Source organism: Pseudoliparis swirei, chromosome 18 (genome assembly GCF_029220125.1).
Source record: "Pseudoliparis swirei isolate HS2019 ecotype Mariana Trench chromosome 18, NWPU_hadal_v1, whole genome shotgun sequence".
Classification (NCBI taxonomy): Eukaryota; Metazoa; Chordata; class Actinopteri; order Perciformes; family Liparidae; genus Pseudoliparis; species Pseudoliparis swirei.
The window spans coordinates 5,066,987-5,084,543 of record NC_079405.1 but is presented as its reverse complement, the minus strand read 5'-3'; the positions used below and the strand labels follow the sequence as shown (position 1 = coordinate 5,084,543).

At 40.4% G+C, this 17,557-nt stretch overlaps 1 protein-coding gene across 1 annotated transcript; it reads right to left on the bottom strand.

Annotated features, from left to right (window-relative positions):
• Positions 1-465: 465 nt before the first annotated feature.
• Positions 466-16,550, bottom strand: lactbl1b (lactamase, beta-like 1b). The gene is given in 10 exon segments (XM_056437548.1): positions 466-1,395; positions 1,398-1,717; positions 2,405-2,510; positions 3,471-3,718; positions 6,250-6,407; positions 7,982-8,088; positions 9,134-9,290; positions 10,399-10,465; positions 16,325-16,382; positions 16,468-16,550. Coding segments are annotated over 8 exon segments (1,812 nt in total). The 5' UTR covers positions 10,459-10,465; positions 16,325-16,382; positions 16,468-16,550; the 3' UTR covers positions 466-739.
• Positions 16,551-17,557: the final 1,007 nt, after the last annotated feature.

Below are 17,557 nucleotides of genomic sequence, written 5' to 3'. Positions count from 1 at the left end.
TCTCTAGACCACCATCTCTAGACCTCCAGAGTGTTCTACCTCTCTAGACCACCATCTCTAGACCTCCAGAGTGTTCTACCTCTCTAGACCCCCATCTCTAGACTTACATCTCTAGACCTACATCTCTAGACCCCCATCTCTAGACTTACATCTCTAGACCTATATCTCTAGACCCCCATCTCTAGACCACCAGAGTGCTCTACCTCTCTTGACCCCCATTTCTAGACCCTCATCTCTAGACCTCCAGAGTGTTCTACCTCTTTAGACCTCCAGAGTGTTCTACCTTTCTAGACCCCCATCTCTAGACCCCCATCTCTAGACCTCCATCTCTAGACCCCCACCTCTAGACCTCCAGAGTGTTCTGCATCTCTAGACCTCCATCTCTAGACTTCCACAGTGTTCTACCTCTCTAGACCTCCAGAGAGTTTGTTGCGATTGCGAAACTGAAGGAGAGAAGAAACGAAGACGAATGTAAAATCGGTTTAATTGAAGGCAGGAAAAAACATCATCATCATCATAATGTGTTCAGTCGGGAGGCGTGATGAAGGACGAGCACACACACATCATTCCTCAGGGAAAGTCGTTCATTTTCTGTGCAAGACTTTTTACATATGGCCGTCCCTCTCTGCGCTCTCTGTAAATCAAGAGCACAATCCCATGTGTGATTACCAAGGTGAACCCCGACGTCATCATCTGGTCTCTCAACAGTCAAAGCCCAGCGGAGTTGATTGGAGGCCGTTCAGCCGGAGAAGGTCGGCCTGCGGGCGATTCTCACCACGTTGTACGTGTTCAGTCCCGGTGCGTCGAAACCAGGGGACAAGCCGCGCTTGTCGAAGGTGTAGAAATTAAACAATTGGCCATCTTGGGCTTCCAGGGACACCGAGGCCGTCCCGACTCGCAGAACACAAGGGTACTCTTTCTCGAAGACCACCCTGAACACCCGGTCCACCAGGTAGTTGAGCTTTATCATCCGATACTTCTCCGGGATCAGCTCCTCGATCTGAGGCCCGAACTGTTGCATGACGAGAACTCCGTCGGAGCCGACTTTTATCTCGTAGAAGGTGATGTTGCTGTAGGTGAAGAAGCCGACGTACGTTTCTGGGTTGGGTGGAGGGGAGAGGACCTTCTTGCCCTCCCTGAAGGCTTTCTCTATGGCTGGTATGATGTGGCTGTAAGCCTGGGTCACCAAGTCCTGGTTCTGAGACCGGCTGCCAGCCATGAGCACCACAAGACCGAGCTTCATTTTGGGTATCAGGGAGAACGTGGCCGAGTAGCCGTCCAGATCGCCATCTTTTCGCAGCATCTCGTAGCCCATGAACTCGTTGACCTCCCACGGCGTCCCAGTGCGGTTGGCGAAGTAGTCCTTATCGCACCTGAAGAGCGGGGTCAGCATGATTTCAGAGAGTCCGGCTCCAGCACCTTGCGGGGGTAAGCGCCCAGCAGCATCATGGCGAGCTTGGCCAAGTCTGCGGCCGTGGAGAAGATCTGACCCGAAGGCCGGTACCAGCCCAGGTCGTAGAGCGGGGCCGGCTTCCCGTTGGAGTACACGCCCACGGCCATCTGGCCCTGGAGCGCCGGGGTGATGTCGAAGCCGGTGTCCTCCATCCCCAGCCGGTCCAGGATGTTGTCCGTGATCCACCGCTGGTAGTCGACGGCGGCCACTCGCTCGGCCATCACGTGAGTCAGCAGCGAGAAGGCGAGGTTGCTGTAGTGACATCTGGAAGGTCGGGAGAGGAGGAGATGGAGAGTGTTTGAAACTTGTGGTTGTTGGGTGCAGAACGTTAAAGAAACACATTTATTGAACAAACAGTTCAATATTTTGGGAAGTATGTACAATAGCTGTCTTGTATCATCTGTATCATTACCTTCGCATTGAAAATGCGGAAGGTTATGTTTTGTTCGCCGTGTATTTATTTATTTATTTATTTGTATGCGTGTTATTCGCAGAACTCAAAAAGTATTGAACCGAATCGCATGGAATTTGGTGGGAGGATTGGTTATTATCCGGGGACCATTTGATTATATTTTGGGATCAATCGGGTCAACGTTCAAGGTCAAGGTCATGGAAAGGTCAACATCTTTTTTTTACCATAGCACGATACATTTGTGTCCAATTGGCATGCAACTAATGCCAAAATGTTCATAATTCAATGCCCAATCTTGTGATATGCGAAGGTATGCGCTCTACCGAGTGCCCATTCTAGTTTATGCTATGCTAACGGGTTGCTAGCTGACAAGAAAGTGGCTCGGCACACTAACTATTTCTAGATTGCAGATTACAAACAATATGTTGTCAGCAAATGTTTGAGGCTCTCCTCCCTGGCATTTTCTTACAATTCACGATTGACAAAATGTCCTTGTACATATTGAAATACTGGAGTGAACTCGGCATAATCAATCTTACTTGGTGCCTGGGTCCGCAACCAGGACGTCGTCTTGCAGCAGATTGATTGCCGTTTGGGTTTTTCCTTTCCAAAGCAGACTGGTGGCGCGGAGTCTCCGGGGTAGGCCTGCATCGGCCCACAATGCAACAGTGTTCAATAAAGAAACTTAGCAAATACAACACATTCATTGTATCTGTATGATACATTTATTCATTTTATGCTGCTCAATAAAATATGTCTTCATGTCTTAAGTCAGTCAGGTGGGTATAGAGTGTTTATATATACGGACAATCAGACAAGGAAGAATTTAAAAAAACTAAAAACATAAATCAAATCATTTCCCCTCATCTTATATTTTAATTCATCGCACAGAGTGTTTGTAGTTTCACAAATTGAAAAGGGTGCACAAAATAAAACTAGAAGACTTAATTAAAAAACAATTTGTGAGCAGATGTTGTACATATTTAACAGTCAATTTGATTTTTCTGAGGAAAAATACAAGAATTTGTACTTTTAACTTTGTGAGACGGTTGCAGTTTGGTTAGGTTTAGGAAAACATACAATAAAATAAGTTTGTTATGTAAATTAACCGGCGGTCATGACAATATATGGACGGGAATCTGTTGCAGGCATCCATTTCAGTCTTTACATGAAACTACAAGATACATTTGTCATCTTTTTTTAAAAATATTACCTCAATGCTATATCAGTAACATCCCATGAGAAACACAAGGACAATCTAATATTGTCTAATTCTAAACCCCCACAGGTTGTGATTGTTTGGTGTTGTATAAAATGTCATAAAATAGTTTAAAAAAAGAAAAATAACGTGTTCAGAATTATTTTTGTCCGACCGACGGTCCAAAATCTCGAGATATTTAAATCAGATACCGGATCCAATATGAAATGTTTGGCTTAAAAGTGAAAATTATCATGACACATTATATAATAACATTAATTCTGGCTATTTCTGCTCTAAATTCCACAACTAAAAAGTAGGAATTTTGATCTTAAATCTTCCGAAATGAGAAGCAACTGCAAGCTGAATGTTTACACCCTCCACACCTGTTCACCCCGTGTGTTTACCTGAGAGCTGGCTGGCCATCCTGCGCAGGGTGACGGAGGAGGAGCGGATCTGGACCTCCCCGCTGTCCAGAAAGATCAGGCCATCTGTCACGTATTTGAGCTCCGAGTCTCGCGTCTTGCCCAGAGGGTTTTTGATGGTGAAGTTCTCCAGATATTTCTCCAGAGGGTCGTCCAGGGAGCCGATCTTCCCGTCCTCCCACAGTTTGTACAGCATCAACGTCGGGAAGGTCTTTGATAGGCTGGCAATTCTGCAAATAACACGAAAATGTCCAGATTGTAAAACCCTCTGAGGCAAATTCAGAATTTGTGACAATATAAAATATATATAAAATAACCTGAATTGATTGTGTCTTTTAATCTGACAGAAAATGCTTAATCAGCGTCTAACTGATGCACGTTATTGTTTTGTTTTGCTTTTTTTACTTTAGAGTCATTGCGTCTCTTTATTATATAGTTATTATACATATAGGTGTTAGTATGATTTAGTTCAGTTGCAACCAGGCGGCGACCTCTGAGTTTGAAGAAGTGAAGCCAACGCAGAAGTGTCGTAAACATGCATTCTTTCTAATGGCCACAAGGGGGCGACTCCTCCGGTTGCAAAAAGAGGTCAGGTTGTATAGAAGTTTATGAGAAAATGACTTCTCACTTCTCTCCATTTATTCCAAAGTTGAACATTGTAAACGTGAGTTTACGGCATCAATCGCATAGTTTCAAGTCTTCTTTTCGCCGCCTGCTTTCTAAGATTTTGGTTTTATTCACATGTTTGTCAGGGAGCACCAACAAATACTAGAAGACTTAAGTAAAAAAACTATTTTGTGAGCAGATTTTGTACATATTCTAACAGTCAAGTTGATGTTTATTAGAGAAAATACAAGAATTGTAACTCTCTTTTAATTTTGTGAGACGGTTGTAGTTTGGCTATGTTTAGGAAAACATACAATAAAATAAGTTTGTTATGTAAATTAACCTACGGATGTACCGATATCTCAACGTTGACTCATTCACGAGGGACACAGACGCCCGTCTCCTGTCAAAGTCCCTTTGTGTCGCCAGGTGGTTGTAAGGGAAAACACTCTTTTGGGGTAATTTAATCCTCACAGTGTGGAGTGCTTAAAAATGCCAAAGATAAGTGCTCATGTGGAAAGCTCATCAACGTAACGTCCATTATGTTCCGCCTCCACTAAACTAGATTGCTTACAGCGGGGGGGGAAAGACATGTTTAATTATGGGAAGAAGGGAAAAAAACACTTTAAATGGAACGTCGACACTTTCGGGAGCAGCTGTGAATGAGTCAGAGCACTCGCAGCACACCTGAACGCACCCGATTAGACGTATACCTGCTAATAGATGTCCCATGACACACTGTTAAGGAGGCACTTATTCTGCAAATTATGTGTCTGATCAAAATTAGTTATTATTAATTTTGTAGCTACATGTGTGACATTTTATTGAGGACTTTTTTTGAGCATTTATTTCTTGCTCAGGCCACCGATGTTACACCTCAGTACCGCTCAGCGTGTCTACATGGTTGTTAATCTCCTGTGGCTCAGAAGGAGCTTTTCTTAAAGCTGAGGAAATAACCCCCCCGATCATGTCATCTTGGTTTTCACGCGTTGAGATTGAAGATTTTCTTTTTTATATAGAAAGCTGAAATTGGAGGATCTCAGATCTCAGAGACTAAAAGTCACAACATCTCGATACGATCAGTTTTCTTTTAGCAAAGCCTCCAACGTGTGCAACATTAAAATGGCTAAAATAAAAGTGTTTCCTCGTGTGTCACAGCTGCAGCTGGTGTGCGTCTGTTAATCTGATTTTGTGTGGACAGTTTATCCTCTTTCATGTCTGTTGATTGCACCAGAACTGTGATACTGAGGTAATATTTAGTATTTATATTCTGGACTTGTTCATCCCAAAAATCGATTAAAATAAATAGCTTTGATTGCCAATTCCAACTTGTTTCATGCCGGTCAGATCTTGATGAATTGATTGATTATGGGAGTGCAACATTAAATTGGCTGGTGTACCGTGTCCGTGTATCTGAGAGTTGATACTCTTTAATTTAGTGTGGACAGCTTATCCTCTTTCATGTCTGTTGATTGCACCAGAACTGTGATCCTGAGGTTATATTTTTATTTTTATTCTGGAGAGGTAACATTATGAAAAACAATTGAATACAATAAATAGCTTTGACTGCCAAGTTCTTGATAAACTGTGATTCTGCTCCAGAGTTCTGGTCCAACGTCTGTTAAAACAAAAAAAAAGGGGATTACCCCCACACCGTAAATAAGAATATGAATATATATATATATATATATATATATTATATAATATAATATATATATATATATATTTATATATATATAAATATGATTTTATAAATAGATGTATTATTATATGATACATACTATTATTATAATATATATATATATATATATATATATATATTATCCTATTGGGCCCTACAAAAGGAGCATCTACGTAGATTGAAGTAGTTTCCTGATTAGAGTAACCATCAGACGACCAGGGGTAACATGACCTTCATCATGCTGCAACATCCATTACGCATCAGGGAAGCTTCTGTGCACACTGGCTGAAAAAATATATATTGATATCCTGAGCTCATGTGCCCATTACAATGAAAGCTCATCCCGTAATGAAAGCACGCCGGCTGCTCTTTGAAAAGCCCGAGCCAGTATACCTCCCATGATACTGTTGCTATTATTATAATTATGGGTGTGGATCTCGTGGTCAATGCAGCGCCGTGGCCGCGGTCACTCGCCTGTAGATGGTGTACTCGTTGGGGGGTCCCGACTGAGGGTCGCTGCCGTTCCTTTTCCCAAAGTTGCCGGTCCACAGAACCGTGTCGTTTAAGATCACGATGGCCGACAGCGAGGGGAGGCTGAGGGGATCCACGCTCTGCCGAAGCACCGCGTCCACCTGGGAGAAACCGAGCGGGGCGTGAGGAGTTCATTCACAAAAGAAATGTGTACGGAAACTTTTTGGATCTTCTCTAAAAATAAAAAAAACAAAGTTAAGGGCCCTGGAGACGGTTGCACTCCTCCTAGAATATCCAGGAGCAGGTTTACATCCCTCTGGAAGTCAATTAAACTTGACGACTGATGCATAGAGCATCATGAGGATGAGCAGAGGCATTCTTCTCTCCTCTCGGCGGAGCAACAACAAGCTGATTACACCACCTGCTCCATCAACAGCTCACTGATCACTCTGCTCACGCCCACAGCTGCTTTACAGCTTCTGGCTTCTCACAATACGTTTTGAGTTTCGGAAAGTTTCACTTTTTATGCTTTAGGTGCATTTTTTTTGCTGATAATGCTTCTGTAGTTTATTTTAAAATGCAGAATTGTTTCTTGGTACATCGACTTTGTGATATTTATACTTTTACTTTACAGTATAGTATCTGATGGTTATGTCACTGTGTCAGACATAAAGACATATGCTGGTGGTTTGATGCCTCGACGTGATATTTAATAACAACCATACGACGTGTGCAAGGTAGATATAATACTGACATATCATGCTTTTTACCTTCGCATTGAAAATGCGGAAGGTTATTTTTTGATCGCCGTGTATTTATTTATTTATTTGTATGCGTGTTACTCGCATAACTCAAAAAGTATTAAACCGAATCGCATAAAATTTGGTGGGATGATTGATTCTTATCCGGGGACCATTTGATTGGATTTTGGGATCGATCGGGTCAAAGGTCAAGGTCATGAAAAGGTCAAAATCTTCTTTTTACCATAGCACGGTCAATTTTTATCCAATTGGCATGCAACTAATGCAGCATGTTCATAATTCAATGCCCAATCTTGTGATATGTGAAGGTATGCGCTCTACTGAGTGCCCATTCTAGTTTATATTTGTTTCTGTGTGCTTTTACTTTGACACGGAGGCCTTATTAACTGGAATATGAGGCCTCAGAGCAATTTATTTGACGTCCCACCAAATATTAGTTTCACAAGCACAGAATGCAAAAGATATTTCCATCTTTACGAGGAGAAATCATTGCAGGTAAAACTGAATTATTCTTCAAAACTAATGGAAACAAGATGCTGACAAAGCGGAAATAAATTAAATATATGTTCCATGAGAATCTCAAGTATTTTGTTGCAGAGATGAAATAAGTTGGAACTGGAAAACTGTAATTTAACTGAAATGAATGAGTGACATGATGTTCATAAACTCCTCCACTTATGCACCCACAACTGTTTATTCCCAGCTTCTCCTCAGGGTGCAAAAGGTGTCAATATATATCACTGCCTGTGGTTGATCAACCGGGATCACTGCTGCTATGTGCTCATTTTTTAAAAATATCCACTACATCTTTAATCTCCTTCTGTCGACTTTTCCGTGGCATTTGCCGTGAAGGATTACCGCGCTCGCTCAGTCCGGTGCATTTTTTTTCTTCTCCCTCTCCTGAGACTCGAGCGTTCGTGACTGAAATACGACTCTGGCTTTTAAATCTGATGGTGATGGACGGCACCTCTCACCTTCTCCAGGGCCTCTTTCAAACCCGGGATGGGGTGTTCCAGCTGCAGAGGCTCGGGGAAGCGAGGACACATCATTTCTAATTTGGCGTTGCGACCCATCCCTTCATCTGGGAAATGGGGGGGAAAAGAGAATGGAAGAGCAAAAGAAAGACAGGGGAGGGGGGGGGGGGCATGTAATTCTCACTTGATATTTGATAGGATAATGTATGGGGCGGCAGCATAATTGGCTGGCGTGGGGCTTCATTAACTCTCTCTCTGCTTCCTGGCGATCCCCGTTGGTTTGACGGGATCCACTTTGACAGCATGCGTGATGGACGCCGTCGGTTTCCACTGAACTCCGGACCAACAATATGATATCTCAGGGCATCGTGTGCCTTGTTTCCTTCTGAAGGACGGCTTTACGTGGACAATGCACGTTTAATACAAATGAGAGCCCGTGGAGCCGAGTTTGAAGTTACTCCATTCATATATTGTCGAGATTATAAACCTGGATTGTATTTTGGGAGGAATTAAGACTTTGTGGCATGAAGTCTCAGATAGAAATGTAACTTATTTTTGAATATCTGTGTCATTGTGGTATCTCTGTGCTGTGTCATCATCCTACGCACCAATTGTTTTTTTTATCTTTGGGTGGGAGAATTATTTATTTACATTATTTATTTAATTCATTTTATTTCATCCACTTGTGTATTTTTATTTTATTTTTTTCCCTCATATTTTATATTCCTAATTTCCTAATGTCTGCATATTTTCTTGCATTGTGAAAATATTTGGAAAATAAAATATAAAAAATAATTAAAAACCTAGGCAAGTGTTCTACAAAAAAAATTGGCTCGGAATTATAAGATGGTGTTTAAAAAAATTAATATATATATTTCAGACTAATTTAAATGTTTGCATTTATCAGGATGACGCCAATCTTGCCAATACTTAATATTATAGGGAGCTAACGCATTATCTCGTAATTACAAGATCTCCCTAATGGAGAGAACCTTCTTTATCAGCAGATCAATAAGGAGCATCCGCAGTTTTAGCTTTGAATGTAATATATTTGAAAGAGTCATATGTTTGAGGTGTTTACGAATCAACGTAATAATAACTATCCTGATGATGAAAATGTGTTTGTTGCTTTTCATTTTTTTTCGCTCTCACCTGGCAAAAGTTTGGGCAGCTGATATTGCCAGAAGAAGCATCCTGTCATCACCAGCGACAGAATGAGGAAGAACACCAAACCCAGCTGGGTCCATTTCACCTTCATCTTGCTGCTTTTGGTGGCTCCTTCCAATTTAACGGGAGCGACCGGCGTTGGCTTGAGTGCAGACGGACGACAAAACACACAGAAACGCACAAAAGGTTAGCGCTAAATCTTTTTTTTAAAAGTCGTGGATTATCTGACGGCTGTATTTTTCCTCCGTAGTTTTCTATCCGAACCGCCTCGCTCCACCTCACGGAACTCACCACCTGACGCTTCGCAGGCCCGAGCGGGAAGAACTGGATTACCCGTGACACGGAAATCTTCTTATTGCGCAACTCGACATCCGAAAGATTCCCTCTTGAGTTAATTGAGGGGGAATTCGGATCATGACCGACGGTGAGATGCTCTCGAACCGCCGGCAGCGATCAAACCGTCTTGCTACCGATACCCGAGTCCAAGATGGTTTGAACGTTTGTTTTTTGTTTAAATCTTTCGTTGAAGGAACAAGAGGAACATTACATTTTTGAGTGAAAGTTGAATACAAAGAAACAAATCTATGAGCAGAAAAGCTGTAAAAATGGGATTTACAGGTTTTTTTCAAATAAATTCCATCAAATATAATGTCGTATTTAATTAAATTCACTAGATTAGCTCAAAAAGACGGCCCCTGAAATTCAAGAACAATATATTTTTATAAAATCTTGATGAAAAGCACTGCAAAAAAACGATAAGGCAGGTGTGTAGCCGGTTGTTTTTAATCTACACATGCTTCTTTGTTTTGAATTTCAAGAAACTATCACACCATTTTTGACTTAAATTACACTTAACATGATTTTATTTACTTCTCCTGGGTATCTTATATAAATAAAACACACCCTGAAAGTCAATAAATGTCATTTCTATCCACCCGATGACCGTCGTTATTTTTGCTCGGCCTATTCACTTCACGAGATATTAAGTGATACGTTTTGATGATTATAGGTATCACGACGCCATGTGGGAGAATGAAGTGTGGAAGCAAGCTGCGGATGATCCTGGTTGCGTAACCTGTGATAGATGGAGAGCACAGCAGCTGGCCCGTTTCACCAGAGTCAGGACACACACACACACACACACACACATAGCATGTGTTCTTCGTTTAACACACATTTATCTCCGCGTTGATTTGCTAGTTTGATTATTGCATGTGTGTGTGTGTGTGTGTGTGTGTGTTGCTGTTTACCTGGTCTTGAACCCCGTCCACAGCGGCCTCTCTCAGGACTTTACTCCCCGCCTTGCCCATGGTTTCGCTGCACGGTTACATAAAAATAAAATCAAGTTATATCTTCTGCACACATGTTTACCTTCGCATTGAAAATGCGGAAGGTTATGTTTTGATCGCCGTGTATTTATTTATTTAGTTATTTATTTGTATGCGTGTTACTCGCATAACACAAAAAGTATTAAACCGAATCGCATGAAATTTGGTGGGATGATTGGTTATTATCCGGGGACCATTTGATTAGATTTTGGGATCGATCGGGTCAAAGGTCAAGGTCATGAAAAGGTCAAAATCTTCTTTTTACCATAGGACGGTCAACTTCTACCCAATTGGCATGCAACTAATGCCAAAATGTTCATAATTCAATGCCCAATCTTGTGATATGCGAAGGTATGCGCTCTACCGAGTGCCCGTTCGAGTTTCTGATGTTGTCTTCTCTGTATTCCTGTAGGACGGCAGGTTAAGAGCCCTGAATGCATCCGGGGACACTGATCTATACAGAAGGTCCACAGACATGCAGGAGGAGCAGGAGGAGGTGAGGGCAACAGGAAGCCAGGAGTGGCTCTGATAAAAGAAACTGAGAAACACGACCTCTTTACAGGGTCGTGATGAATTTTTTAAACATTTATTTTAAATTTATTTAACCAGGAAATGCCTCATTGAGATTAAAAATCTCCTTTACAAGAGTGTCCTGGCCAAGACAGCAGCAGCAGCACGTCACACAAAGTTCCATACAATACAAAATAAAACAGTGACAGACAATATATAAAACGAAAAACAAAATCACAGCATGAATAAAACCAAAACTAAGACTCAAGCCAACACAACCCATCTTACACAGGAGCACATACCTCCGTCATATAAAACATCGACAGCTAGATGAATTTCCCTCCAATATTTTCAATCTATTTTTAAAAACACCTAAGGAGACCGGCTCCCGGAGACCCAGGTCTGTCTGCAGCAAATTCCAAGCCGCAGGAGCAGCAAACTTAAAACCTCTTTTCCCCATTTCCAAACGGACGTGAGGGACGGAGAGCAAGAGGAGGCCTTGAGCAGAGGTCACAGAGCGAAGATGGTAGCTTCCAGGGTTTTTCAGCTGAATTAGCGTCCAAAGATACGATGGACGTCGTGGAGAATAGCCTTATAAATAAGGACATGCCAATGATTTTGTCTCCGGATGGACAGAGGTCAACCAACCCTCGCATACAGGGAGCAATGGTGAGTCAGAGCCTTAAGATTAGTGATGAACCTCAATGCTCCATGGTAGACAGTATCTAAGGAGTGGAGACATTGAGAAGATGCATGCATATATAAGACATCACCATAATCAATCACAGGCATAAAAGTAGCAGCAACAAGTCTCTTTTTAGCATTAAAAGAAAAGCAAGACTTATTTCGGAAATAGAAACCCAGCCTCACTTTCAACTTCTTAACAAGTTGCTGAATATGAGGTTTAAAAGAGAGTCATCAATCAAGAATCCCAGGTATTTATATGATGATACAGACTCAATCACTTTGCCCTGAAATGAAATCATAGCTGGAAGGTTTAATGGCTTTGTTTTTGAGTTTGTAAACATCATCAACTTCGTTTTATCAGGATTCAACAATAATTTCAACTCATTAAAAGAGTGTTGCACAGTATTGAAGGCTGTTTGTAAGTGTAAGAGAGCCTGATGCTGTGTAGGAGCAGAGCAGTAAATGACAGTATCGTCTGCATAAAAGTGAAAATTGGCATTTGGCACATTTTGACCGATACTGTTAATATAAATTGTGAATAAAAGTGGTCCAAGGACTGAACCCTGTGGCACACCTTTTATTATATCAAGAGAACTCGAGGTGGAAATTCCACAAAATCACTAATGTCACTTTTGCACCCTCAAATTTCACCCCTATATGGAATAATCTGGACATTCTAAGTAGTAATAAGCCTTTAAATCTCCACACATGGTCCACTAAAGGCATCACTCATTTGAAACACATCTTTAATCACAATACCCTGGTTTCATTCCCCCATTTGGTTCAGAAGTACGGCATCGGGAAAAATCACTTTCTGGAATATCTACAACTTAAATCATCCCTTCAAACAAAATTCAACATTAAGGCCACACATTTGGAATTACCTCCCTCAACCTCACAGTTAATTAATATCACCTCCTCAAATAAATTAATCTCAAAAATATGTAGTATAATATCACACTCTGAAATAATAACCATACCAATAATAAAATGGGAATTTGACTTGGCTATCACTCCTGATGCCGACTTCTGGACCAAAATCTGTACTAATATATATTTTATGACCAAACTACAAATTTACAACTAATACAATATAAAATACTTCACAGAATTCACTACACTGGGCACAAAATGTTTAAAATGGGTTTCACTACAGATATCTGTCCACATTGCATGCAAAATACTCAGGATAGTTACATTCACGCCACCTGGCACTGCACACCAGTTCAACACTTTTGGAAACAAATAACTGAGTCACTGTCTGTTTTCCTGGGCTGCCTCATCCCATTATCCCCATCACTCTGTTTACTGGGAGACATCTCATCTATAAACCTGAGCAAAACAAACTGCAAAATACTTCTCGTGGCCCTAACTATCGCCAAGAAAACAATTCTCGTGAACTGGAAATCAAGGAATAACACACATATCTTACACTGGAAAAATTTAATGTCAGAATATATTTCAATGGAACAACTCACCTCATCTATCATTTACAATACAACAGAACACCACGACATCTGGTCATCATTCACTATATTTTTACAAACATGACACCACTCCTCTTATTTTATTAGTTAATTCATAAATACACACGCACACACATATACACATGTACACATGCATCTGTCTTTCTTTCTTCTTCTCCTTCTAATTATTATTATGTTTGTTTTGTTTGTTTTTGTTGTTGTTTTTTTTTCTTCTTTTTTTTTCCCAGAAATATTCTGACTTTATGATGTTATGTCCATTGTTTTGTCGTCTGCATTGTTTATTGTCCTCTAAAAAAAAAAAAAAAAAAAAAAAAAAAAAAAGACAACTCGAGGTGATGCCTTCAGCCTATACACACTGTGATCGGTTTGATAAATAATTTTCAAACCAACAGACAGTATGTTTTGACAGTCCAATAGTAAGAAGTCTCTGCTTCATTACTGCATGATCGACAGTGTCGAAAGCCTTGGACAAATCAATAAAAAGGGCTGCACAGTGTTGTTTATTGTCCAAAGATTCAATAAAAATCATTTACTACCTTTATAAAGTCTTCAGTCTTCAGCGATTAATTTGACACGATGTCTCCATAAAGTCTCCGTCTCCATTCATCCTGACGCCCCGTCATGTGCTGACTCATCGAAGCACCTTGAAACATAATAGTGACGTTTTCCTCAAAGAGGAGGTTGACCTTTAACCCCGTGAGGTCTGGGGTCATTTTCTCGATTTGACACTATTTTCTTAAATTCACCTTTTAAAGCCACTTGCATATGACGCATACCCATGGGTGTTTGACATTAAACATTACAGGAGAATCTCAGTTATCTATATACTGAGTCACACGTGTCCCAAGGCACAAGTGTAAAGAGATAATATCGCCCTAAAGCTGAACATTTGAAGTTTGATTTTTAAAGATTCTTCATATCTCTTGTGTAAACATATATTTAAATGTGGAAGAACTGTTCTGGTGTTTGAAATTAGTTTACCAAAGGTCTTCGAAATTTTAGATACATGTAAATAAATGTCTAAAACACAATTTTTTGTCACACCATTGACCAAAATGATAAAGATGTGACTGAGAAATGACCTCACACTGCAGATGAAGCTTCGTGGGGTCAAGACCAGTGGGTTTAACCCATAGGAATCACTTTGTTCTTAAATATGTGAACAAATCAGCCAATGTTTTCGTCTCTGACGGTCAAAGATGTTCTGCTTTTTTTCTCGGAGGGCATCACAATCCTCACTTCTTTCAATTAAATAAAGACACAGAAAATGAATGCGACGCTGAGGTCAGCGAGACCAGACGCGTGTTCTTTCTTTCTTTCGAGAGCCAATAAGAAAACAAAGTCAGGCTTTACGTTTCGGGGGCCTCGGAGCCAATAAAGGTCCCATTAGATATTCAGCGTCGGGCAAAAAACCCGAGCTGCCATTTATTTGGGTATTAATTCAATGGCTGATGAGCCGCAATTAAACTGCTGACGGAGCAGATTCTGAAGTGCTACACGGACTGCATCTCTCCGGCGGTGTCATTAGCCGACGGTCCCGTTTCAGATACACGTTCATACGTTATATCTAAGTCTGTAATGCGTTCTACTGGAGAGAGGAGGTGCTTTAGCCATGCTAATGTCAGGTTTCCATGGAGGCCAGAACATTTAAGAGTTGGCTAGAAGGGACATTTGGTTGGAAACTATTGAGTCATGCTAGCAGCTCTAAGAGGCTCCATCAATGTTGAGCATTCTGCTACCTGATTATAAATGATTAGCATTCTGCTATCTGATTATCAATTATTAGCATTCTGCTATCTGATTATCAATTATTAGCATTCTGCTATCTGATTATCAATTATTAGCATTCTGCTACCTGATTATCAATTATTAGCATTCTGCTACATGATGATCAATTATTAGCATTTTGCTATCTGATTATGAATTATTAGCATTCTGCTACCTGATTATCAATTATTAGCATTTTGCTATCTGATTATGAATTATTAGCATTTTGCTATCTGATTGTCAATTATTAGCATTCTGCTACCTGATTATGAATTATTAGCATTCTGCTATCTGATTATCAATTATTAGCATTCTGCTATCTGATTATGAATTATTAGCATTCTGCTATCTAATTATGAATTATTAGCATTCTGCTATCTGATTGTCAATTATTAGCATTCTGCTACCTGATTATCAATTATTAGCATTCTGCTATCTGATTGTCAATTATTAGCATTCTGCTACCTGATTATCAATTATTAGCATTCTGCTATCTGATTGTCAATTATTAGTATTCTGCTATCTAATTATGAATTATTAGCATTCTGCTATCTGATTGTCAATTATTAGTATTCTGTCTGTGAACTTTATATATATATATATATATGTTTATATATATTATCCGTAAGACAACACAAGGGCTAAAACAGCGATAACCTTGTTATTATGATTAATACATAATATTGATTATTCTCATATAAAATGCATCTTGTGCAGCGGTTGTTTTTCTAAATGTTGTAATTATAAAATCTGTTGAATGCATAACACCTCGTCTTCCTCATCTTCTTTTCTGGGTTATTGAGCTGCAAGTGACCCACATTCTGCCAGACATCATCTCCTTTCACCAATCAATCTAAAATCATAATCTCCACTTGGCATTCTGGCTCTGGTCATATTGATGCTATTCACGAGCTGTTATATGGACCGTGGACATCCGGTCTCTGTGCGGGGGATTCTGTCATGTTCACCTGTGACTCTCTATAAATGTTTTAGAGTTTAACGAGTGCACATTCACGCACAAATCTTCCTTTTTTTTAAACTCTCAACTGCCTTATGTGATGGATATCCTCAAAAAAGTGTGTTAATCACACGTGGACATGACGAGCTCGTGCCGACTGATACGACATACGATTTTAAACAAATGAAGTAATTAGCCCATCACAACAAATAAGCTTCAGTCAAAAGATATATGTTTTTTAAATGATAAAAAAGCAACGTTAGGACTAAAACATGCCCTGTAAACAAATAACTCTTATTATTTCAGTACACTCAGGATTGTCTGATCGGGTAGAAGTAACTTCTGAATTCAAACCCTGTATTCATCGCCCTGTAAACAACAAGTAACACTAAGACGCAGACATTAATGCAACAGACTCTCTCTCTTATGAGACCATGACCTTTGTGTTTCAGAGTTTGTTGAGGAACTCAAGTGATGTTCCACACGCACGACGCCGTCTGGGATCAAGGAAGAAAAAAACAAACATGTTACATAAGCCGTGATGAAGGGAGCGCCTCTCTTTCTAGGCCACGCGACACTCACCTCCGGCGCCGAGTCTATCGACCGCTCCTCTCGTTTCTATCAGAGCGATAACGGCGGAGGATATTCCGCTCGCGTCCCGTCTGAGTTCGGGAGCTCGGAGTCTGGATCCCGACAGATGTGAGTCTCATGGTTATGCTAAATCCTGCTCGTATCAAACCCAGCGTCCTGGATTAACCATCGCAGCCAATGGACACATCTGTCATTGCACAAAAATGAGTGCCCTCTGTGTGTGTGTGTGTGTGTGTGTTTCATTTTTTGTATTCATGCCGTGAGGTTTTAGGAGGACGAGTTCACTCAAATAGAACAAAAGGCCAACTGGAATATGAAGCCTCGCAGTCCGTTAATGAGGTCATGGGGTCTGGAGGTTGTTGGTTTCATGTTTTTTTTTTTTAAAGAACATCATTGGAGAGAATGAAATAGAATACAAAGAATATTTGATCGTGAAATGTATGTTTATTTGCTTTTTATGATGTTTTTGTCATAACCATTTTCTCCATGAGTGAAGGCTTGTGATACCCGGCCTCAGGGACGACGGTTGAAATGTAGCGTTAGCTAAGATTGACTCATTTTGTTGATGTGTACGCTATTCAAATAAATAAACTCATAAAAAGCTGGCTCGGTGTTAGATATCAATCAAGAATTTTTTTTGGGGGGGGGTTGTGTTTGACCCCGCGTGACCCGAAGTTCCTTTTGTCGCCTAAACTTTGTCAAATTGTTCAAATTATTTTACACAAACTCGTAAATCTCATAATTTGCGTCACGGTCCACGTAAGTCTTGACGTCCTCCGTACAGACTGTTAAAAACAAAAAATAAAATACAATATTCAATTAAAAGAGTTATTCACACACTTCTTTTATATTTTGTCGTATACATTGATGCATGTTATCGTCATGTGACAAGACGATGTATCCTACAAGCTTTCTCCTTGCCTCGTCTATTGTCCTATAGCAAGAAGTAACTCATATATATAATATACATATATATATAGCTATATATATATATATAGCTATATATATGTATTGGGTCCTTTTATGCCTGCACTCGTAATAGCGAGCATCTGGGGCCCATCTGGGGCCCATCGGGGGGGCC